The sequence below is a fragment of the Penicillium roqueforti genome, assembly GCF_015533775.1.
Source record: "Penicillium roqueforti strain LCP96 04111 chromosome Unknown scaffold_59, whole genome shotgun sequence".
Taxonomy (NCBI): domain Eukaryota; kingdom Fungi; phylum Ascomycota; class Eurotiomycetes; order Eurotiales; family Aspergillaceae; genus Penicillium; species Penicillium roqueforti.
In genome coordinates, this window is record NW_024067623.1 from 1 (window position 1) to 26,770 (window position 26,770).

At 26.9% G+C, this 26,770-nt stretch overlaps 1 protein-coding gene across 1 annotated transcript; it reads right to left on the reverse strand.

The window, feature by feature from the left end:
• Positions 1-10,750: 10,750 nt before the first annotated feature.
• Positions 10,751-12,460, reverse strand: LCP9604111_9679 (transposase; the record flags this gene model as incomplete). Its single annotated transcript, XM_039077959.1, has 1 exon — positions 10,751-12,460. The coding sequence occupies one exon, from the start codon at positions 12,458-12,460 to the stop codon at positions 10,751-10,753; it is 1,710 nt and encodes a 569-aa protein (XP_038924327.1).
• Positions 12,461-26,770: the final 14,310 nt, after the last annotated feature.

The following is a 26,770-nucleotide window of genomic DNA, read 5'->3' on the forward strand; positions in this document are numbered from 1 at the left end:
CCTTAATATTAGGACTTACTACTAGAAATTACAGTATAGGGTTTAATAGCTAGGATATAACCTAGATCTACAATGGTATCTAGTAAGTAACTTCTGGAATGTACCAGATAAGATTAAGGAATTCTATGATACCTACCCAGTAAAACTAGGACTACTAATGTGACTATAGGAATAGATTAAGGTAGCGGAAGAAGATAGAATATTAGATGACCACGTTAATAATAGAAAGCCTATATTTAGGAACTAAATGTATTCTTAGCTAGGGGTTATGTAATAATCTAGGTAGGAGCGACTTCCCTTATTTCTTCTAAGAAGGGCAAATGAGCTTTTGTACTAGAAGTAAATAAGCAAATAGGAAGGATATAAGAAGGAGGAACACCCTTATAGATAGTTTTCCCTTTTCTTCTTCTCTCCTTATGCTTAGAATTTTGACACAAATGTACTCTTTCCTTGAACGACTTGGCATATAACAATTATAGGGCTTATAGGGGGGAAGTAGGTAGCTTATAATCTAGAAATTTCGAATTATATAGACTAATAACTAATATAACCAAAGTATTTAAGTAAAGTTAAATTATATAATTTTAATAGATACTAATAATATCCTTTTTAAGATAAGACTAACCAACTTAACTTCTATATCTTCTTATATAGAGTTTATACTATTTAAAATTAATATAAATCCCTACCCTTCCCCTCCCTTCTCTTTTTTAATCTTATTATCTACTATAAATTAATCTAAGTTTACTAGTATCCTTCTATTATAACCTACTTATCTCTCCTCTTCGCTCTTATTATACCTAGAGTGAACTATATCCTATAGTCTCTATTAGAAGAGTAAAACCTATAAGACTAGCTATCTTAATACTAGTACTTATTATAGAATAAGAAATCGATAGAATATAGCTATAATACTAGAATTGAATATAGGCCTAAGTTAATATATAAAAAATATAATTAACTCTTAAAAGGTATCTACTAGTAGTATTTAATCTCTATAAGACTATCTTAACTTTACTATAAGAATACTTAGACTATAGGCTATCGATAAATAATACCTATACTAGGTATTCTTAACCTACTACCTATCCTAAATCTAAGAGCTCTATATCCTTAGACTTATAAACTATTCTAGTAGTTTTATTCTAAAGAATCATTAACTAGAGGCTAATAACAATTATATAAGTATATATATAGGCTAGTAAGATAGTATAGATCTAAACTAACTTACCTTATACTAGATAATACTTTAATAGGGATTTTTTCCCTTAATTATAGATACTAATATCTAGTACTAGAGAAACTTTAGAAGATATTTAACTAGGTCCTTAAGAAGTAGTAAAGGATATTATAGCTATTCTCTATACTAATAGGCTATAGGTAGATATTATATTAAGGGATAGATAGAGATAGTCTTATTTATTAGCTAATAACTACTATTTATAACTTTTCTATAAGTAATTATATATATATTTTTTATACTATCTAATACCTTAATTAAGGCCAGTAGCTATAATATAATTAGCTTATTATTTTCCAGTAGTATAATTATACCTAATAGAGTTTACTAAGTATAAACTCCCTTAGTATATAAGATACTAATTAAACAATAATAGTATTATTTCTATAATATTTACCTTTAGATAGTTATTTAATCGATAATATTAGCTACTATAATCTAGATTAGAGATATATTCCCTAGTACTAGGACTAGAAGGGGGCTAGGAATAAGGAATATCCTACTAGAGAGATTACTATAGAATAAAGAACTATATAATATTAGTTTAGTAATCTAAACTAGTTTAGCTTAATAGCGCCTATATATCCCTAAGCTAGGCTTTATACTAGTTAGTATTACCTATAGCTTATTAGCCTATAGCTAATAGGACTAAGTTAGATACTAATAAAACTTAAGATTATAATATAGGGCTAAATAATATCCTATAAATCTTTTTAGTTTCCTTCTATATATACTATTTTATACTACTAATCTATAGCTATATATACTAAATAAAAATACCTTCTATAATATCCCCTCTTATAGAACTAATTATCCCCTCTTATAAGTTACTACTATTAGTTCTAAACTTATAAAATACCCTACTAATTATCCTTTCTTTAAGTTTAATCCTAGACTAAGATACTGATTTTTAAGGTAAATAGGATTCTAAAATCTATTATATAGACTATATTAAAGGGCTATATAATTTTTAGTCTTAGTTTAGTATTATATAAGTAGTAGAGGTATTAAGTATTCTAGTTTATATTTAGGGTAAGCTTAGGTATAGTTACTACTATATTAGGTACTATATAAGGATAGGGTACTCTCTATAAAGTAAACCGTAGTAGCTATATAGTCTATTAAATACTAGATAAGAGGTTAGGTCTAGACTATTTAAGGATTATCTACCTAAATACTATTTTTATTAAACCTACTAGTAGTCTATAATAGAATAGTTAAGCCGCTCCTATAATAATAATAATACTACTACTAGGATAGTTCCTATAATTAATAGGCTTATAGAGTAAAGAGTAAAGGGAGATTTAATTTATACTATAGATAATATAAGAGATAAACTATAAGACTAAAAAGGTTTTATATATATAGCTAATAGAGGTAGAGCTAGTAGTATATAAAAGCCAATTATTCTATATCCCTAGTTTAATTATATTACTTAAATAACCTAAAAAATACTTTATCTTTATAGTTTATAATATAGTATAATTAGAGGATATTTACCGCTATTATATATATACTATACCTACTTAAATTAAGTTTATTATAGAATGCCTAGTAAATCGATAAGATTATAGTAAAGGCTTAAAGGTAGGGTCTTAGGAAGGATAGGGGGCGAGTATATTAGAGAGGGATATCTAATATAATAGGCTAAAATACTATTATCGATAGACTATACTCTCCTAACCCCCTATTTATCCTTCTAAGTTAGGAAAATTAACTATAGATTATAGGAGAAAAAGTTCTAGGTCTAAGACCTTATAACTTCTTAGGATAGGTTAGGCTAACCCGTCCGCCTAGTACTAATAGAACTTATTTTCACTATCTAAGAAGGTTAAATCTATACTATTATAGGCTTATTCCTATATATATATATAATTTCTCCCGAAATATTACTAGCTATAGAACTATATTAATCTATAAATATAATATAGATTTAAACTTATAAGATAGGACTAGTATATATAAAGGGTATATTATATAGAAGAAATTATACTAAAGAAGTAAGCTATATAATAATAATATATAGTAGGCCTATATATATCACTCTACTAATAGGGTAAGTATATATTAGCCTTTAGGCTTTCTATATTATCCTAGACTAGATCTAGATAGGATAGAGGCTTAGATATCTTATAAGCGAAAGCTAATTATTATAGATCTAGTATAGTAATATTTAGGGTAATTAACTAACTTAACCTATAATAGATTAGATATTTAGAACACTATCTATATTAGAGGTAGGAAATATAGTACCTAGTATTTCTATAAAGGTTTCTATAGGATTATTTATATTAAACGCTTCTATATCTAACTAGTTACCTATTATATCTATTCCTAGCAGCTAGCTAAAATTCTATATATTTCTATTTTTATTTATTTTAGTTTCGTTTTTATCTAGTTTAGTTTTAAGATAGGTTATAAAAGACCTAGCGGTAGTATAAATATTATTTAATATCTACTATAGTTTAGTTTATAAGAGTAAGTTCTAGGTATTTAAATTAACTATATTAAGAAGTTACTCTAGCCTAATAACTTCTTTATTTAAGTATTATACCTTATCTAACTACTTTTTTAAATTACTTATTATCTTAGCTCTTTCCCTATTAAACCACTATATATTAGCTATAACTTTATACCGCTACTTATTATAATAAGTTATTAACTATCGGTTAACTATATCGGCTTTCTTAATTACCTTCCTATAGTAAGTATAAATAATCTCGAAATTTTTATCTAAGTTATTTTAATTCGAGGGTTTAGAGATATAAGAGGTTTATCCCTATTAAAGAATATATAAGTAAGAATATACTCCCTATAGCTATAATAATAATAAATAGACTAGTACTTCTTAAATATTTATTAGCTATTATAATATTAGTTTATAATTACTACCCTTATTTCTAGGTAAAGTCCCTATAGGCTATATAGGAGGTCTTTATATCCCTATCGACTAGTAAGCCACGCGTTAGGGCAGTACTATTAGGTTCCTCGAAGGTATCACTTCCTTTAGTATAGTAAAAGGGAGATTAAATAAAAGATAGGAGGCTGATCAAATCTATATAAAGTAGTCTAGAAGGTTATTCGAGGTATAAGGGTAGGTAATTTATTTACTAGCTTTTAAGAATATATTAGCTAAACTATAAAATATTTAATAATCTTATTAAGTGATAATCTTAACCCTATTTTATATATTCTAATAGAGAGTAGCTAGACTACTAATAACCATACTAGTAATTATATACTAACCAAAGTTCTTCTATTACTATATCAAATTCTTTTTATATTAACTATAATTTATAAAGTAGTTTCTAGAAGTAATAGGACTATTAAAAGTCTAATTACTATTAATATTACTACTATATAGGCTAAGAGTTTCTAATAAGGATTATAGATACTCTATAAATAGATTTTATATAATCTTAAATACTCCCTAATAGAACGATAGTCTTAAGAGATACCATTAGTTATAGTAGTAGATTTCTAAATCAGAGATTTAAGAAAAATACTAAGGACTATAACTTTAATAGCTTATTAATATAAAACTCTATACTCCGTTTCTATAATCCTAACTTATATATAAATCTACTTAAGCTATTATAGAAGTTATCTTCTCTCCCTTTATAGACCTTATAAAAATACTACTACCTATAACTAGCTTAGTATAGCCACTATATAGCTCTAGGCCTACTTAAGTCTTCTTATATACTTTATTATTTACCTTATAAACTATAATTATATTATAAATTATATAAATACTAAGGGTTACTTATAATAGGTATAGGTATTAAAGGGAATAGCTTTAAAGAGGGACTAATAATTCTATAAATAATATAGCTTCTATATAAACTACTATAAGGTTATAGGTTACTAGGAAAATTAAAGAATTAAGGAACTTACCTTAGTATTAATCTTATCTTTAGTATAGAGACTTAGAAGCCCTTTTAAAAAGACTGATATTAAACGCAGCCTCCTTATAAGGGCCTATTAACCTAATAGACTTCGCTATACTACTAATATCTAAAACTAATTATACTTAGTTACTAGTATTTAAGAGGAGACTAGCCTCCCTTACCTATTTATCTTAGGATATTCTAATATACTTTTATAAATAGCGACCTACTTCTATAATTTACTACTAAGGCCCTACTTAGCCCTACCCTTAATTATAGGTAGGCTTAGGTATATTAATCTAAAGAGAGGTAAATTAGGGTTAGTCTCTTAGAGATTTAAGCTATACTCTTTCTAAATAACTAGTACCCCTATTAATATCTTAAATATATAGATTATATAGATTATAATAGAAAGTAAAATTTCTAATATCTTCCTAACTAATATAACTATAGGGCTAAATAGATAAGAATTAGGGCTACTATATATTATATAGATTATATATAGCCTAGGTAGAGGTAAGTTAATAGGGCGCTAAGATATAGACTAACTATAAGAGTAGTTCGAATATCTAAAAATAATCTACTTTATCTCTATATATTTAAAAAGTAAGGTATCCTTTCTTATTCGTTTATTTATCTACCTTAGGATATTATAATATATCTATATAAAACTAAGACCTACTCCTTAGTCTATTTATAGTCGAATCGATAGTATAGAAACTAGCCGATTAAGACTAATTAATAGTATCTACTCTCCTCCGCTATCTATTATAGTATCCTATTCTTTATTCTCTTTTATCTTATTACTTAAACCCCTAGGTCTTAACCCTTATAGATTAGGTTTCTTAACTATACTATTAAAGTTAGTCTCTATCTTTAAGTTAGGCAGTTAAATATAAAAGGAAGTTATATTATACCTATTATTTTATTATATTATTTTCTACTCTCTATACCTAGTTAAATCCTATATTAATCCTCCTAGAAATAATCTTATCATTTATACTAAGACTGCCTAACTTATATTAGTATAATAAACGTTTTAGATAGTTTTAAAAGTAGGAGAATACTCTATTTAAAGCTTAGTATCTTTAGCTTTATAGAATCTTTTAAAATATCTACTAGCTATAATATTTAGTATTTAGTAACTAGGTTACTATACTATTTTAGCTAAAACAGCTACTATATATAGAAAGGATAGTAGTTCCTAATTTTAGTAAGTAAGAAATAAATAATCTAAATTATCTATAGCTTATTTTATTATATATTACTAATAATATAAGAGTACCTATTTATAGTTTAGGTTAATAGTTAGTAGGCTAGTAGATTAAAATAGGATAAGTACTAGTATAAAATAGTGCTATCGGCGCAATTTCCTATCTAATATATAAATTAGGTTAGCTAATCTTATATATAGACTAGGTACTATAACTAGGGTCTAATATCTATATTTATATACTTAGTATCTACTAAACTCTATAGTAGAAAATATAAAAGGTATATTATCTACTACTAAAAGAGTTTCCTCCCTATCTATAAGCCTACTAAGGTTAAGGCTATAGTCTATATATAAATCCTAGACTATACTCTAGGTTAGATTTAGTTCTATATATAGACCTCTAGTCTTATATAAATCCTAGATTAAGTACTAGGTAAAAAATCCTAAGTAATTACTCTAGGTTAGATTTAGTTCTATATATAAACCTCTAGTTATATATAAATCCTAGATTAAATACTAGGTAAGAAATCCTAACCCTTTATAGCTTAGGTTAGATTTAGTTCTATATATAGATTACTAGTCTTATATAAATCCTAGATTAAGTACTAGGTAAAAAATCCTAAGCTATAACCCTTTATAGCTTAGGTTAGATTTAGTTCTATACACAGACCTCTAGTTATATATAAATCCTAGATTAAGTACTAGGTAAAAAATCCTAAGCAATTACTCTAGGTCGGATTTAGTTCTATATATAGACTACTGGCTATATATAAATCCTAGATCAAGTACCAGGTAAAAAATCCTAGGCAATTACTTAAGGTTAGATTTAGTTCTATATATAGACCTCTGGTCTTATATAAATCCTAGATCAAGTACCAGGTAAGAAATCCTGACCCTTTATAGCTCAGGTTAGATTCAGTTCTATATATGGACCACTGGTCTTATATAAATCCTGGATTAAATACCAGGTAAAAAATCCTGAGTAATTGCTCTAGGTTAGATTCAGTTCCATATATAGGCCTCTGGCCATACACAAATCCTGGATTAAGTACTAGGTAAGAAATCCTGACCCTTTATAGCTTAGGTTAGATTCAGTTCTATATATAGACCACTGGTCTTATATAAATCCTAGATCAAGTACTAGGTAAGAAATCCTAAGCTATGACCCTTTACAGCTTAGGTTAGATTTAGTTCTATACGTGGACTACTAGTCTTATATAAATCCTGGGTCAGGTACCAGGTTAGGCTATAATAAGACATTCCGCGCCTACCCTCTAGTAACTGATAGATACCTCTTTATAGTACTAGAGACTATTACTTAGTATAAGCTAAGGAAGCCAAGATCTATCTTTAACTTTTATACAAAATTTTACCCTCTCAGTAGAACTAGTAACAATTATTTAGAAACTAAAATTATTAATAGTCTTTAAAGTTTCTATTAACTTTTAAGTAGGACTATATAGACTAGTATAGTAAAGTACTTAAGAGTATAATTCTTAATATTATAACTAGTAGATATAGAATAAAAGGGATTTAGGCTTACTAAGCCTTATAAATATAGGTATAAATCAGGTATATATAATAGCTGAATATCTCTAAGTATACTAGTAAGAATATAGCCTACTATATTTAACAGTTTTCTATAACTATATAGTTTATTACTGCCTTTAATTATATAACTTTTCTACTATAGTATAGAATATATAAAAAGGAAAATAATAATCATAGAATAATAGAATAGTTAATATTAACTAGAAGAGGTAAAATATAAGACCATATAACCTTAAGTTTTCAATAAGTCTTTAAACTATTCAAACTATTCAAACCTATTTATCTTAGACCTATTTATCTTAAACCTATTTATCTTAAACCTATTTATCTCTATTCATCTTAGACCTATTTATCTTAGACCTATTTATCTTAAACCTATTTATCTCAAACCTATTTATCTTAAACCTATTTATCTTAAACCTGTTTATCTTAAACCTATTCATCTTAAACCTATTTATCTTAGACCTATTTATTTCAGACCTATCTATTTAGACTTATTTATTTTATACTTATTTAAATCTACCATTCTAATTTAATAAACTAAGCTTTATCTTCTCTTTAACCATATTATTTACTTCCTATAGATTATTAATTAGAAATATATTTAGATAGATTAACCAAATACTAAAAGAAATTATACTATATTATTTATTAAGGTAGTATTCGTTTAAAAGGGTTTTCGTTTATAATAATCTTTATTAAGAATAGTATTTTAGATAGTATCTAAATTAGTATTTAAAGTAGTATTAGTTTATCTAAGATACTATTTGTTTAAGATACTATTTATTAGGATAATTACCTAAGATAATCTTTATTTAAATATTCGTTAGATTATAAAGTTTATATAGTATTCTTAGTATTTAGCTTCTATAAAGCTAGATCTTTAACTAATATAGATAAGTAAGTAATATAACCCTACTTTCGCCGACTATACTAGTTACCTATTTATAAACTTTACCTAGGCTATTTAAGAATAAGTATATTATCCCCTATCCCTAATTCTATTATAAGGTAATTTAGTAGCTAATAGTCTTTTACTAGCTTATACTTATTACTATCTTATATAGTATAAAAGGCTTTTAATAGCCTTTACCTTTACTATAGTCTATAAGCTTAAGCCTAGTATAATATCCCTATTACTAGTAATTAATCTAACTAAACTAGAATACTAAGGTATTATAGTTTATAATTCCCTATCTCTTATCTACTAATAACCAATAAAGATCTAAAATATTACTTAGATATTATATAATTCTATAGTTTAATTCATAAATACCTAAGAGAAACTAGAGTTAACCTTAGGTAGACTTAGCCTATAATCTAAATAACTATATATATAAGGAGATTACCTAGATACTAGTAGTATAAAAAGGACTTATTATACTTTAGTATATAAGAAGTAATTATAGTACTAAGTATATCTTAGGTAACTAGTAAGAGTCTTATATTAGAATATAATTGTTATAGTATAGACTAGTATAGGTATAGCTAATTAAGTATTTAAGAGTATATTTTTTATATATTATATAAAGTATAGAATAAATAGAGAATAAACTTAGTAAGGTTATTAAGAGCCTTAGGATTATTAGGTAGATAGGGGTACTAAATATTCTAAGTATACTAGTAAAATTATAACCCTCTTTTATTAATATCTTATCTAACTAAATTAATATAAAGGTTATCTATAAAACTTATACTATCTAAGATAATCTAACTCTATTAGAATTAGCGATAGCCTTTACTAAGGTCTAAGAATAAGCTTTATATTAAAATACTTTAACTTAGCTAATTAGACCCTATTAGCTAAAAGCTACTCTAACTAAAGATAAAGTCTCCTAAAGTATAATTACTATTTAGTTAGTCTATTTATTAGTTTATATATACCTAGATTAAATATAAGTAAGTAACTTTAAGATATAAAAAAAAAAAAAACTAGTACCTCCTAGTAACCCTATTAAATTATTATATTAATATAAATCCTAGTTATATAAGCACTACTCCGAGAACTTTAAATTTAGTGATTTTAGAATCTTAAATATTAATATAAAAATATAGATAAATAACTAAATAACTTTTATAAGATATATCGCTTAGGTAACCGGGATTTATATTAGTATAGGGTCCTTTCTACTAACCTAATATTTTATAGGATTTCTTAGTCTAATAATAACCTTAAACGATTATCTTATTAAGAAGATTATACTTATAAATAAAAATAAGGATACTCTTTACTATAGGAAGGGGAGACCTCTAGTAAGAAGATATAGGTTTCTAAGTAATTAAGAAGATTCCTAGACTTAACCTAACCTACCCTCTCTCTATCGCTATAGCGCAGATTTCTCCTTAGCGGAAATATTAGATTAAGAGCAACTAGGATATAGCCAGTTATTAGGCTACTAAACCATTATATAGGCCTCCCTAGAGAAAATCAAGACTATATACTATCTACAGTAAGCCGATAGGAGTAGTATATCCTACCAAAAAAAACCGCAGATCTCCTCGACTCTATCGCGTAGTATATCGGAATTTAGCCAAATAGATAGAGGCGATCCGCTATGATTAGCTAAGCTAACTACGCCCCAAGTATATCCTAAGCTAATGGTATCTTAGGATTATTCCTAACGTTAATACGATATACAGTTATCTAGTACATTAGGGAGTTATAGGGCAACCATCACAGTAATTTTCGTATATATTATCGCTCTGGACGCCAGTAGAGGGAGATTAGTATAACCCGAATTTGGTATATCTGTGCCTTCCAATGCCCCCCTACCGCCTTCGGGATGGGGGTACACCACACCAGAAAACCAATTCACACCGGAAAACCAATTTTGAAGCTATTCACATTAACTACTACTTTTCACCTTGAGTATCTATCCAAAAAGACTCCCCTCCCTGCTGCGCTGCCATCACTGTATCTGATAATATAGATCTCTCCTCAATAGGCGACTTGGGTGGCGGCTGGCTGTATAGTTTTGTCCACTGTTTATCTAACCTCTTCTTCTCTTGTATAGCTTCTTTCTCTCTCCTGGTCTTCAATGATCGGTTGGCATCTTTTGTACTGAGTATACCAGAGTCTCTGATCTTAGGAACCTCTCTTCTGGTGATTTTTCGCTTCCGAGGGGCCTGTATCTCCCTCATTCGACTAACAGTATCGCTCATCATCGCAAGCTCTTCCGCTGTACGTTTATGATGGTAGAACGCACGTTGTAGGCCTCGTTGGAGCTTCGGTGCAAGGCTATCTGTAGTAAATATCTTTGAAAGCTTTTTTTGATTTTTCTCGAGGTCTTGAGCACTTTTTGGAGGGGTGTTTTCCACGCTAGAAGAAGAGATATTCGGAGGAGGTGTTGTTTCACCGTATGCGCGAAGATCGGGTGCGAGGAGGTCTGATATCGGTGGAAGAGTATCCTGAAGTTTTTGAATAACAGGATCGCCATTCGGAGGATATATACCACGTTCTTTGAAAGAATTTCGAATGATTCGCTGGTTGAAGGTTTTGTTGCGTACGCTCACGATATCCTTAAGGAAATCCGCTTTCCCCGCGGGGATTCCACCCCACTGAGAAATAAGGTTATTTTGCTTACGAAAATGCTGTTTATAAGCAAGAAAAGGCTTGCCATCAAGAGGTTGGCAAATATGAGTCGTATGAGGCCGAAAACAAAAAGGGATAATGTTGTAATCCTCGCAGATTTGTAGAAATTCGACGGTCTTATGGGTCTCATGACCATCGAATATTAACACACGCTTTTCACCCCTCTTCACCCGATCTTTTGTAGCTTCATGAAATTTATGAAGCCATCCAATAGCAAGGAAGTCATTGATATATCCCTTGGGCGAAACAGCCGTCCAAAAGTGTGGTAGATCAGGGTGATCATACCAACTTTCCATAAACTTCTCGCCTTTGAAGATAAACAGCGGGTCCATAATCCACCCATCAGCAGCGATACACTCGATCGCTGTGATGTTTTCAGCACGATCGAACTCAGCAAGATCAGGGCATCTTCCCTTCGTACCAATAACCTTCCGAGCCCTTCCCTGGCCGGGTTGGAAGCCGCATTCATCGAAGTTATAGATCAAGTGTGATGGGAGACCTTTGAGTACGTTCGCAAGCTGACTATACCAGTGCTGTAGGTATCCTACATCTTCTGCATCAAGACGTTTCTTATCCTTCGTTCTCTGTGTCACAGGGCCTAGTATAAGGTGTGGTGGGAGTCTTTTCTCGAAACGATACGCCCACATCTTACTGACTTCATAATTCAAACCAGCGCGCACGAGAGCCCGATTCGCCCACTCTGTGAGCATCTCAGGGGTAACGGGGAGGTATAAATCACGCATACGAGTGATCCACTGGACTAAAGCTTTCTCCTGATACTCATCAAGAGCTTTATTTTTAGGTGTATAGGCGTTACGAGCCTGTCGTCCCCGGCGAACGCGACCGCGCAGTATCTCATACGGAATGTCATATTCCCGCGCGATCTTCGCAAGATTCGGTTTTTTTTCGTGCTGGGCGGCTTCGCAGGCCTCAATTACACGGGATTCGTCTATTTTGGGTGCCTTTGGCATCGTGGGTAGGTGGGAATCAAGTCAAGAAGATGAATAGCTTTAAAATTGGTTTTCCGGTGTGAATTGGTTTTCCGGTGTGGTGCACCCCCATCCTGAAGGCGGTGGGGGGGCACTAGAAGGCATAGATAGTCTCGACTCGCATTACTTGATCGGTGCGTTGTATTGACCTCGAACTCCTTTTAGCACCGGCTCACTATGTTTAAAGACAGTTAGAATGGTCATATATCAACTAGGGTTCAATCGGGGTTCAATCGGGGTCCAACTGGAGTTTAACCGGCTCTATTGCTAGTAAACTGGTCCAGTCTATAGCAGTCCCTCGTGGTACTTAATATATACTTTTCTCGGGTATATAGGCTATAGTTATAAATTTAGGTTAGAGGTCCTATTAGAACTAAATACCCTACTAGAAATCACGGCTCCCTAAACGCAGTCTATTTTTCTAAAGAGATATATATATCTAGAGCGCTATATTACTATATAGCCTACGACGATAAGTAGGTATAGTAGCGACTGTCTATTCTTAAAATAAGGGTAATATTTGGATTAGATAATAAAATAAGGTCCTTATTTTCTAACTTAGCCTATCTCTAAGTAAAAAGCTTACCTTAGAAGATATTTTAGTAGTAAATTAGGAATATAAAAGTAATTAATAAGGACGATAGTTCTAACTTCTTAGTAAATAGTATAGTATAGTAATAGTAATAAGTCTATTAGGAGTATCTAATACTATAATAGAAAATTACCTAATTAAGGAGCTATTAGAGTTAGATAGTCCCTATATTATTAATAGTATATTAGGGAAGCTAGGAGCCTACCTTTAGCTATCTAATACTAATTATTACTTATCGGGTAACTCTATTAGACTACTATTAGGGTAGGCTAAAAGAAATTTACTTCTATCTAAACCTACGTTATTTTAAAGAGATAGATTATTTATATTACTAATATAAAAAATTCTAGCTATAGTATTTACTAGTCTCTAGATTTTAATTAGGTAATTATAATCCTACTGAGTATCTCTAATATATTAGAAACTATTACTTCTAATATCACTCCTTATAAGAAAAGTCTCTAAATACTAGAACCTCTAGCCTAGGTAACCTTTTCGGCCTAAATACTTAGTCTATAAAGTCTAGGACCTCTTTAATCTTAGCTAACTTAGTAGTAATAGCCTCCGACCTACCTAACCTATCTAATAGCCTTATTCTTAGAGACTTAGTAGATTATTCTTCCTAGAGACTTATAAAGTTAAGATTATAGTTAGGGAGTAAGCTCTATCTTAATAGTCTACCCTAGTAACTATATAGATATCCTTTATCTCTATTATCTATTATCTAAATCTATAAAATAGCTTTTAATTAAATATCTTAATAGAGATAGTCTATACCTATAAGTTAAATATAAAGTACCTAAAGATAGGAATCGTTAGTACCTAGCTTAAGGCTTACTTACTATATTAAGAGATTAATAACCTCTCTTTCTTAATAAATATCCTCTTATATAAACTATTAACTATAGAAAGTATATTTATATATAGTACTAAGGTAGAGAGTCGATTAAGATACCTTAACTTAGTATAATTAAATATCTATAATAGATAGAAATCTTAAGTATCCTACTATAGTCTTTTATTATCTATTAGAGTAAGTTATTTCTTATAATATATAAGGGTCTATAGGGTCTAACTGTAATACTAAATTATAGGTTCAATTTAGTAGGTATATATAAAGTTAGTAAGTTTTAAATAGAGATACTATAAGCCTTAGAGAGAAAGTAAGAAAGTAATAACTAGACTAAGATTTACCTTACTAGGGTTAAGTAGTAGATTATTATAATAGAGCTTAAATAGCTGTAGCTATAGCTTATTCTATAAGTAAGATAGTACTTCTAAATACTTATAAGAGTTTATATAGTTATATAACTTTAAGGATCTTAACCTAGTAAAAGTTAATAAAGAGGTCTAATCTAGACTTTTCTAAAGATATACCTTAGAGAGTATTAGGTATATAAGAGAGGGTAAAAATATAGGAGTAGGGCCTACTAAGAATATTATAGTAGTAACTATAGACTATTATAGCCTAAGTACTTAATAAGAGAAATCTAGTCTACTAGTAGATATACTAAATCCTATTAAAAGTATTCTTAAATACCTTTAGTTCTAATAGATATATTTTTATAGTAGCTTAATCTTAGTTAAATACTAGATACCCTTCTATTTAATAGCCTCTAAGGAAGATAATAGGTATAGACTATTTAGATAGCCTATAGTATAGAGGTATAAGCTATCTATAACTAATAAAAGATAGGCTAGATTTTCCTAGTATTAGATTAAATATCCCTCTCTATCTAATATACTAGTTAGAAGGTATATACCTAAGTACTACCTAGTAGTTAATTAGTATAATAAATAGGGTTCTATAGTATAGGAAGATCTAATATATATATAAAGGATTAAAGGAGACTAAGGTAGAGATAAGTAAAGACTAAGTAAAGTTAATCCTTAATATCCTCTAAGAACTACTAATAAACCCTAGTATAGTTAGGTATCCTAATCCTTAAGAAAGGATTAGTAGCTAATCTAACTACTTAAAAGATATTAAATACTATATAGTAATTAAACTAAATAAGATAGATTAGGATATTAATTTCTAAATAGTAGGTATATCGAAGGTAGCCGGTACTTTTAGAGTATTAAATAAAGAAACTATTAATATTAAGTATATTTAAGGTTTACTTACTTATAGTATAAAATATAGCTATATAGTAAATCTAAGAGATTAGAGTATAGTAAAGCTTTAAGGAGGTATAGCTTAGGGATCGAAGAGTAAGTAGTAGTAGCTAAGGGATATTAATAAAGTACTTAAGTTCTATAAGAATATATATACTTAGTCTATAATATTTTCTAGGAGTTTATTTAGAAGATTATTAAGTATATTTTCTATAATCTAATATCCTTTTCTAATAAAAGGAAGCTTTAACTCCTTTATACTACCCTTCCTACTAAAGCTAATTCTAGGTAGGAACCTATATTAAAGAATACCTATATAAGTATAAAATATAATGTTATATAGAAGATATTAGAATAAATATAACTTAAATAATAGTTAAAGAAAGGTATAGCGAAATTTAAATATCCTAGAGACTTAGCTTAGAATACTAAAAATTTAGACTCTTTTAGTAAGTATAATTAAGGTTATCTATTAAATTATAATTATAGATTTCAGTTAACTATATTTTCTTTTTAGGGTATATTTAAGTAATTAGGTAAAAGAATAGCCTATCTAGTACCTATAGAAGAGAGAGTTTATAGCTATAGTAATAGGTAGTCTAACCTATAATAGTATTATTCCCTTAAGGTATAGGTAAAAGCCTATAAAAGATATATTACCTTATTTAAATCGATACTATATAGCTATAAAATATATAAATAGCTCTATAAACTAAAGGATTAGCTAGGTTAGAGAATATATATATATCTATTCTATATATCTAACAGATAGCTTCTTACTAAAGAATATATAGAATTATAGGTAAAAATCGGCTTATAATAATACTATATAATAATTAGCTAACCTATCTTAGGGAATAATCTAGGACTATATAACTTTAGGATAATAGTATTAATTAAGCCTAAAGATCTCCCTTTAGATCTTCTAGAGATTCCTATTCCCTCTTATATTATAGATACTTAGGATAATTATAAGAAACTAGATCAATCTCTATTATAGCTATTACTTTAGCTATTACTAATATATTATAAACTAATTAGCTTCCCTTTAATTATATATTATCTCCTCTTCTCTAGTTATAAGGATTACTACTTTATTAAATAGAGAGAATCTAATCTATTTACCCTACTTACCTATAGTAAGGATATATTTACTTTCCTTTACTCTATACTACCTAGTGAAGTAAGTTAGCTTAATATAAGACTATCTATTATAAGTTAGCTTTTAGATTAGATAGTAGTTAATCTCCTATTTATAATTTTACTAAGTAAATAGTATACTAACTTATTAAATAGTTTTTAGCTCTATATTTATAATATTCTATTATATTAGGTTTTAAGCTAATACTAATACTAATATATAAGTCTCGATTAGTTTATACTATAACTAGCGATATAGCTATAGTAAGACCGGTAGTATAGAGATAAAATTAAGTATATAGAAGGGAAACTTATAGAGACCTCTCTCCTTAATCCTAGGTATTTTATCTATAATATTATTAGCAATTTCTAGAACTATAAATTAACTATAGCTATAATATATATATAGTATACTATTAATAAAGGAGTATATTAGAACTACTTAATCCTTCCTTAATAATAGAGAATATTATACTAGAGGATCCTACCCTTATTTCCTAAAACTTAGTATATCTTCCTATTTATTATTATTCCTTATAGATTCCCTTACTTATATAACTTAGAGGGTATAAATACTAGTTCTAGATATTTAAATAAATATTTATATAGCAGTCTACTAGCCTATATATATTCGGCTCCTATTTTAGTTTAGATAAGATCTTAGGATTTTTAATTATTCTCTAATATAATATTAATAGATATTATATTTATAGAATATATAGATTTAAATATACTATCTCTATTCTAACCTTTTATTTCTTACCCCCTTACCCTTTAAACTTCTAACTCCTTATAGGAAAAAGTAAGTATCCTAAATATAATTAAAGGTTATTATTAAGTATAAATAGTTACCTACTATATAGAATCCTAGATAATAGAATAGTTATAAATTAGCTTTCTAGAACTAGACTATAGCTTTATACCTAGTAAATACCTAGTAGAGATTATATAGGATTAATATTCTAATAAAATAAGCTCTACTAGATATAGGAGATTGTATTATATATCTATATTCTATAAAGATACTAAAAGAGAAGGCTATAGCTAGAACCTATTATCTAATATAGTCCTATAAATAACTAAAGTTTTATATTATATCTACTACTATAGCTACTAATCTTAAGCCTACTATTAGGAATACTAGTAAGACCCTATATTATACCCTACTATAGGTATCTATTTATAGAAGTAGACTAAGTATACTAAGGTTTAGGCTTAGTTTAACCACTATCTAGGTATCTATAAGCTTCCTATAATATAGTTATATATATAGAAACTAGATACCTATATAATATAAATTATATATAGCGAGTATAGATTATATATTCCTATCTAGGTAATAATAGTATAAAGAGAGAGTATATATAAAATAGCCTACTATTTACTATAATATTATATAAAGTAGATATATTAATATTTTTTATAATAGCTTTTTCTATAGTACCTTCGAATAGTTCTAATTTATATATACTAATAATAGTATAATATCTAATAATTACTATTTTTATTAAATTACCTAGGTATTCTATATATAAAGCCTTTAGGGTTTAATATAGCTATAACTTCTAGGTATAGTATAATAGCTAAGTAAGAATACCTTAAGGAACTAGGAGATATAGACTTCTATAATCCTAAGGTATAAATATTATATTAAGGAAATAATATAAAATTAAGAGTGATAAGTATAAGCTCTTTATATATTAGAAGACCTATTTTAAGTATATTACACTTATCTAGCTATCTAATCTATCTATTAGATATAATATAGGTCGACTTATTAATAATTAGTAGAATATAGTATATCTAAAATAGACTTTAAGATCCTAAGGATACTACTATCTAAGTAACGCTTTCTATATACCTATTATAATTAATATAGTAGACTAGGATATTAGATAAGTCTAGCTCTAATAATTAATATTAGGTCCTATCTAGTTACTTTACCTTTACTAATTATATAAAAGCCTAGACTATATACTACTAGTACTAGATTAAAAGAGTCTTATTATAACTACCTAAGTAAGATTTTAGGAGTTAAGAGAAGAAAATCTATAGTAGATAGTAGATATATATATAACTACCTTAGGTCTATTAACTATAAAATATAAACCTAACTAGATATAACTACTAATATAGCTTAAGGCTACCCTAAACCTCTTAATAAGGAGTTTATTTACTCCCTTTAAGAAAATTTCTATAAGGAATAGTTTCCTTTTAATAGATATATTTACTAAAGTATTTATACCTATTAAGGTATAACTAGTAGCTATTATAATTATATTACTAAGAACTTTTAGTAGATAGTCTTATAGAGTAAGCCTAGTAGCTAAAAAGCCGACTACCTATATATATTTCCTTAACCTCTAGTAGATATATTTAATATACTTCTATTTATAAAGGGCCTTTAGGTAGATATAAGTATTAGTATCTTATATAAGCTAAGAGCTATAAGATATAATAAGGTAATACTACCTAACCCTACCTAAGTCCTATAGTATCTATAGAAAGGTACTAATCTAAGAAATACTTAGCTAATTATTTATTACCTAAAATATATTAAATATATTTTCTATAACTTAGTAGGAGGATAGGTAAACCTTCTTTTCTAAATTAATATAATAATAGTTCGCCTATTATAGTCCTAAGTACCTAGAGTCTCTATATAAGACCTAAGCTTTCTCTAATAGAAGTAAATAAGACTATTTAAATATATCGATTCCTAATAGGAGTATAATATAATCTAGTAGAGAATAGAGTAGATCTAACTCCCTATCCTAATACTAAAGACTTTCTTCTAAGATATACTCTTCCTTAATATTAGGTAAAGTATTATATACTAACTTTACTATAATCCCTTAATAGTAAGGTAGTTAATCGATAAAGCTTTAGAGGAATAATATATTATAGACTTAGGTAGGTCTAGGCCTAATTAGTTAATAATTCCTAAGAATTAGTTTTAATCTAAGCTCTAGGATCTTTAGCGCTTTAGCCTTTAGTTTACTTTTAAGATAATAATATAGAAGGATTATTATTACTATATACCTTAGAAAATAGAGGATATCGAATATATATAAGAATTAGGTCTTTATAAAATATACCTTATAAGGATTACTCCCTTACTCTAGTTCTACTTATTTAGGCTAGCCTATTCCTATAGGATTTATTCTCTAGTATCTACTAATAGCCTAGAGATAGCCTTACTTAATATTCTATTACTAATACTATCCAATTTCTCCCTAAAGTAAGATAAAGATCTAGATTTAGAATAGTAATATAGTAAGCCTTTTACTAACTCTATTAAGGCCGACTGCTATATACTCTCTCTTAAATTACTCTTATAGCCTACTACTAGAATATATATTAGTATAGTATTAGTACAATAGTCTATATTTAGTACTTTTTTTAGATATCTACTACTATAAGAGACTACTAGTTAGGATAGTAGCTAATCTAGATAGGAATATAATACCTATATAACTATAGGATCTAAATTATTAAACCTAGTACCTAAATCCTATAAAATTATATATCTATTTCCTATTTACCTACTTAGGATAGTAGTAAACCCTAAGCTCCTATAGCTAAGCTCTAACCTAAACTTAGTTAGCCCTTTCCTTTATTTAGAGTAGTTATATTCTATTTAGATTATATACTTTAGATTTAAGATTATAATCTTCTAGACTATATAGATTATTTTACTCCTATATAATCGAGATACCCTTAATATATTTTTCGAATAACTAAATAAATATAAGTTTTACTTCTACTTTACTTTAGATAAGGAGGGATATCTATTATACTAAGAAGATAGAATAATCCCTTACCTAGAATATTATCCTCTTTATATTAACTTTCTATTCTTAATATTATATACCGTTTATTATTAAAGATATCCTATTTACCTAGTCTATTCGCTTAGGTATATAATAGGTAGGTAAGTAACTAGTAGGGAAGAGATAGCCGATATAGTAAGAACCTTAGTTTAGATAGTAATTAGGTTTATTCTAGATACTCTAGTAGGGGCTTTTAACTACAATAGTTTTTAAGAAATAAGAAAGAATACTCTTTTATTAGTATTATAATCCTTTATTTTATAGTTAGCTAGGGTCTCTAAGATAATTTATTAAGTACTAGATACTTATAAATTTATATTCTAATACTATATATATATTAGGAATCCTTAGAGAAATATAATATCTTAGGATAAACTACTTCTAAATATCTCTTTTCTTAGCTATAGTAATATAGGCTATAGATAGGATACCTTTAGACTCCTATATTTTAGAAGCTCTAATAATATAGCCTATATAAAACTATAATATAACTAGTAAAGATACTTACTCTTAAAATACTACTAAAAATAGCCCTAAGGCTTTACTTTAAGAGCCTTCGCGATACCCTACTCCTATCTAAACTAGTACTACTAGTAGGGCTTATAAAAATAGAATCTACTATTATTAAAGATAAAGGGGTAGTAATATTAGTAAGTATTATAGATAAAGATAATTGTAGACTATAGGTACCCTATATTATTTCTCCCTACTAGGTATTCTAACTTTCTATCTATATATAAGAGAAGTAGCTAGGTTATATATAGCCTTTACTAGATATATAGATAAGCGAAGCCTAAATAATTTTAGTATATTCTAAGTTATTATTATTAGTACTACTTAGAGAGTTATTACTTTCTATAGTTTCTAATAGAAAACGCTCGATATTAAGGTTAACTTACTTAAAAGAGATTGTTAAACTAGTAAGACTATTAAGTAGAGAATCTAGTAAACTCTGATTACTTATAGAATTTAAATATATATTAACTGTTATTATACTTTAGATTAGAGAATCGGTAGAAGATATTAGGCTAAGAGAAATAGGACCTAAATAGCTTATCTTAGGAGATAGCTAGTTTTAGGTATTATTAAACTCTATTATATATAGTAGACTTTCTAGTAATACTATTAGTAAAGTTATATTAGACCTACTATTTACTAGAAATATATTACTAAGAGGATTATTAGAAGGTATTTCTTTAGTCTTATATATATTTATATATATCTTAGTTTATATTAGCTACTATTCTAAAAAGATTTTTAGAGTAAGTTATATTAGCTGTAATAAGAGTTATCTAATTAGATATAAATCTAGAGCTTAGATAGATATATAAGAGCTATACAGAGTTTACTTATAGTATCTATAATACCTTCTTAGAAGCTAGTTAATAGTATAAAGTTAATATACTAGCTAAGACTAGCCTTAGAGAAGGATTTAATATAGAAACTATAGTATAGTATTATTAAAATACTATTTAATAAAATATTTTAATATTAATATTATAGGTAGACTTAGATTCTTAGTAATAGAGAGGTAATACTAGTCCTAATAGTAGAATTATTGATTTAAAATACTCCTAATATTACTCCTATTAATCCTTAGATCCTTATAAAACTCTTCTATAAGTAGAGACTTATAGAATAGTAAAAGAGAAGGGCTAAAATCAGCTATTAAGAAGCTATAGGATATATATAAGACTAAAGCTTTTATAAGGGTATTATTAGGCCTAAGTTTTAATAAATCTTTACCCCTCTACCTATTCTCTAAGTATAGCGAAGTGCTAATTTAGCTCCTAGAGTTACTATAAAAACCACTAGGTCTAATCTATATTCCTTATTAATAAGGTCGCTCTATAAAGGTTACTTAGTAAAGAGAATTATATAAAATCTTATATTATAGACTCTAATATAAGACCTAAGTAGGAAGTATTATATCTTATATTACTAAATATCTTATTAATCTACCCCCTTATACTAGGTATAGTTTATTAATCCTATCCCTATTAGGTATATTCTTATCTAAATTATTATAGACTAGGTAAGTATACTTAGCTTTTAGTAGGTTTTTAAGTTATAGTCTACTTTTAAGAAGCTAAGAGAGAACTAGTAATTTTCTAAAGTAGTATTAAAGACTATATACTAGAACTTAGCTAAAAGTACTATATAAGCTTACTAGGAGCTTACTAAGGCTTTTTATTAAGCTAAATATTTATATAATTAGGTTAAAAAAAGGATACTAGTAAGGAAAGAAGTAGATCTAAAGGTAAAAACTATCTTTAAATAATTCGCTAAATTAATAAATAAAGTAGAGCTTTAAATAGGTAAAGAATAATTAAGCCTAAATATATCTATACTATAGGCTAACTAAGTATAGACTATTAGTTTATAGCTATAATAGACTCTATCGATAAGAGTTACTTAGAAGAGTAGTCTTACTAGGAAAGCTATATATAAAGGGATATAAATAAACTAATAAATACTTATACTCTTAGATAAATCCTATATCTAGGTTACCTTAATATTAAGATTATTAGGTAAATAAGATAGTATATATAACTATTCTAGGGGCCGCTTTTATTAGTTAATATTATAAGTATACTACTAGAAGGTCTTATAGGAAATAGTATTTAAAGAGATATATACTAAAGAATACTAGGTTATATACTCTATTAACTATATATTCTATTAACCTTAGAGCTTTTTATTACTAAGAACTAGTTAATTTAATAAGTATATCGCTCTACTATAGGTTTTCTATTATAAACTAAATTAATATATATTACTAGTATTATACTAAGTTATATCTATAGGCCCTAACGCTATAGGTTTTAATAGCGATCTCTAGGATAGCTAATACTAGGAAGAATCTTTAATAATTAATATAGGAAATAACCCTAATATTATTTTACCTAAGAGTTTAATAATACTAAAGCTATTTAGAATAGCTTAGATTATACTCTAATAATAAGGTTTTATTTTAAATCTTCTAGGATATATTCTATAACTACTAGAATTATATATATTACCGATTTATACTTAGGAAATTACTATATAATTCTTCTAAGTACTTATTCTTAGGTAATATATATCGATTAGTTATTCTAGCTAGTAAGGTAAAGTTATAATTATTAAATATATTCTATAAGAGAGGATTTTATTACTCTTTAAGTAATTATTATTACCCCTTAATCTATAGCTTAAACTTATACTATAACTAAGTAAATTCCTCCCCTAGCTACCTTATAAAGTAGCTTATATACTAGCCTCCTACTAAAATATAGAATATTCTAAAGATTAAGTTTATATTTTAGCTACTAGTTTATTTTAATATATTAGTCCCTAAGTAAATAAATAGCTTATTACAGAAGTTAGTAAAGGGATATAATTTATATTATACTACTAGACTCCTTATAAATATTACCTTACTATAAGCTTCTAAAGTACTTAAGGGTTATTAGGACCTAGTAGCTATAGGTAATTATTTAAGACTAATAGATTAAATAATATTTACTACCTTTTTTAAGAAAATTAAGATAGGTAGTAGATAGTTATAATATTATAAAATAAGATTTATAGTATTAGTCTATAATATAGATTAGTAGAAATATAAGTAATAGTTAGATATATATATCTCTACTTTAGGTATATCTCTTTAAAGGGACTAAAGTAGTATTTAGTTATTACTAGTCTTAATTATTATTTTAGTAGAACTAAGTATACTATACCTAGTATTATATTAATAGATACTTAGTATATATTAATTAACTTAAATCTATTTTTATATAAGGTCTTAAGCTAAATTATCTATATTAGTTATATATTAATAGGGAGTATAGTAAATATATTCTAGTAAAATAGTATTAATTAATTCAGAGTAGAGCTATATAGATATAGTTTAACTATATAGAAGCGCTAAGTAGAATCTAGCTTTAAAGACTATAGCTTATAAATATTAAGAGTTAAGTATATATTTCCTTAGTTAACTATATCTTATATTTATCTAAATCTTAAATAGCTTATTATTAAAATTTAATAATACCTTAATTATTACTAATCCTCTGTAAAAATCGCTATTATACCTTTTATAGTTTATTAATATTAAGGTACTATTAGTTCTACTTACTCTATATCTATAACTTTAAGTAGTCCCCCTTTCTCTCTAAATAAATAAATTAGTTACTACTTTTCCTAAAAGCTCCCTATTCTAATTACTAATAGATAACTAGATACCCTAAGTACCGGCTATATAGTACTTAGTATTTAAAGTATTATAGCTAATAGTAGATATAGAGTTTACCTAGTAATTAGAGGAGGTAGATATATTAAGTAATACTAACAACTTTCCTATAGCCTAGTATTCTAGAAAGGAACTACTTATAGATAGCCTAGTATCCTAGAATATCTTTATAAAGTATAAAGATATAGGGGTAGTTACTATATAGCTCTTATAGGATAGCTAGAGTATATTTAAAGGTCTAGGTCTTTAGGATTAGGCTAATAATATACTAGATATTCTATTAACTAAGATAAAGCTTTTTAGATTATATTATAGTAGACTAGTATATTTACTATTTTATTTCCTCTACTATATTTCTAATAAGATTACTAAGTACAATTCTATTATATTAATATAAATATATACTCTACCTTTAGCCTATCTAGACTAAATATACTAGGCTATTTAGACCTATAATCGTTTCTTTTATACTAGTCTCCTATATAATCTTACCTATATTAAAAGTAGTAGTCTATACTAGGCCTTAATACTTAATATATTACCTATTACTATATTAGTTAGAGACTTACTATTAAATCCTATAAATAATATTATCTATTAGTTCTTAGTTCTTAAGACCTACTATAAGTATTATTACTAAAGCTTAGAGCTTCTAAATAAGTATTATTTCTAAATTACTACTCTATTACTAATACTTATTACTAAGTAATCTATAATTAGTAAGTCTAGAATAATTACTTATAAAATACTATAATCCTTTTATTAAATTAGTTTTAAAGGTATCTAGAATAATAACTATCTTCTAAAAGCGATTAGAAGTTAATAGAGCTATCTCTATTATAAGGTAGAAGAAATTATAGCTTTAGGATACCTAAATACTAAGCTCCTAGGGCTTACCTAAGTAGATTTTATTATTATATCTAATAAGCCTATAACTTACTTTATCTAAGAACTCTACTATTACTAAGACTTCTTCTTACTAATAGCAATTTTATATAGGCTATTAAATAGAGATATTAGACTTAAACCTATATTATCTATATTCCTTAATAAGAGTTAAAATTATCGATAGTATTATCTTAAACTATATAAAGAACCCTATCTACTATTTATATATCTATTTATTAAAGAACTAAAGAGAGGAAATCGGGAGACTATCTAGGGAATTTTTAGTTTTCTTTCCTATAATCTAATCTTTAAGTAATCTATATAATTAGGTACTAATATTTATTAAGCTTAGTTAAAGCTAAATTAGGAAAGAAATACTTTCTAAGGATTATTTTAGTACTCTAGTTTTTAAGTCTTACTAATATCCTTTAATTCTACTACTATATAGTATCAGTATAGTTATAGAAAATAAGATAAAGAAAGCTTATTTATTTATTACTTTAAGTTCTACTTACTATTATACTAATCTAAGCTTTCCTAAGAATACTAAAGAACTAAATACTTAGTCTTTAACTTACTATTTTAAGTTATATTTCTTTTTACTATTACTTTAATAGGCTTCTTCTTAAAGCTTAGTATTTAAATAGAATAGTAAGAAAAACTATTCTATAATATAGTAATCCTAATTATACCTTTTAGTCCTTATAGTTCCTATAATTATATATTATACTTATAATAGGATTATCTATATTAGAACTATTATCTAAGAAGTAAGATAACTTCTCTATATTAGAAGTAAGGAATACCTAATCTTCGTTTATTTCTAAAGGGATATAATTAGAGTTAATATTAGAGTTAAGGATATCTTAGGGCTCTAAATCCTAAGAGCTAAGTGTGATTCTACTATAATATATATTATTATTATATAAACTTAGCGGTAATATAAATATAACTTAAGGGATTTAATTAAAACTATAGTTATAATAATTAATCGATATATAATATTATACTAATTAGAAACTACTTCTTATAGAGACTATATAGGTTATAGTTAGAATATATCTAGAGAGAACTTCTATATAGGTCAATTAACTAGCCCTTAAAATAATATACAGTTTCTATATATCTAAACCTAGATTAGAGTATTAGTTTTAATAGGATAAGAAGATATTTAATATACTATTATATTTTATATATTCGATTTTATAAATACCTTAAGCTTAAAAACTAGTATTTATATAGGTATTTTATTTTTTCCTTTTTATAGAATAGGTAGTAGTCTCTAATAATAGGGTATAGATTATAATACTATTAGGATAGTATAATCCTAATTATTTAAAACTCCTTATAAGCTAATAGTTAAGCTTATAAAAATATATATTAGGATTCTACTAGAAATAGGGTATATTAGTACTATTTCCTAGGCTTATATAGTTTTTACTAGGATTATAAATAAATTGTCTAGTAATATAGTATTCTATATACTC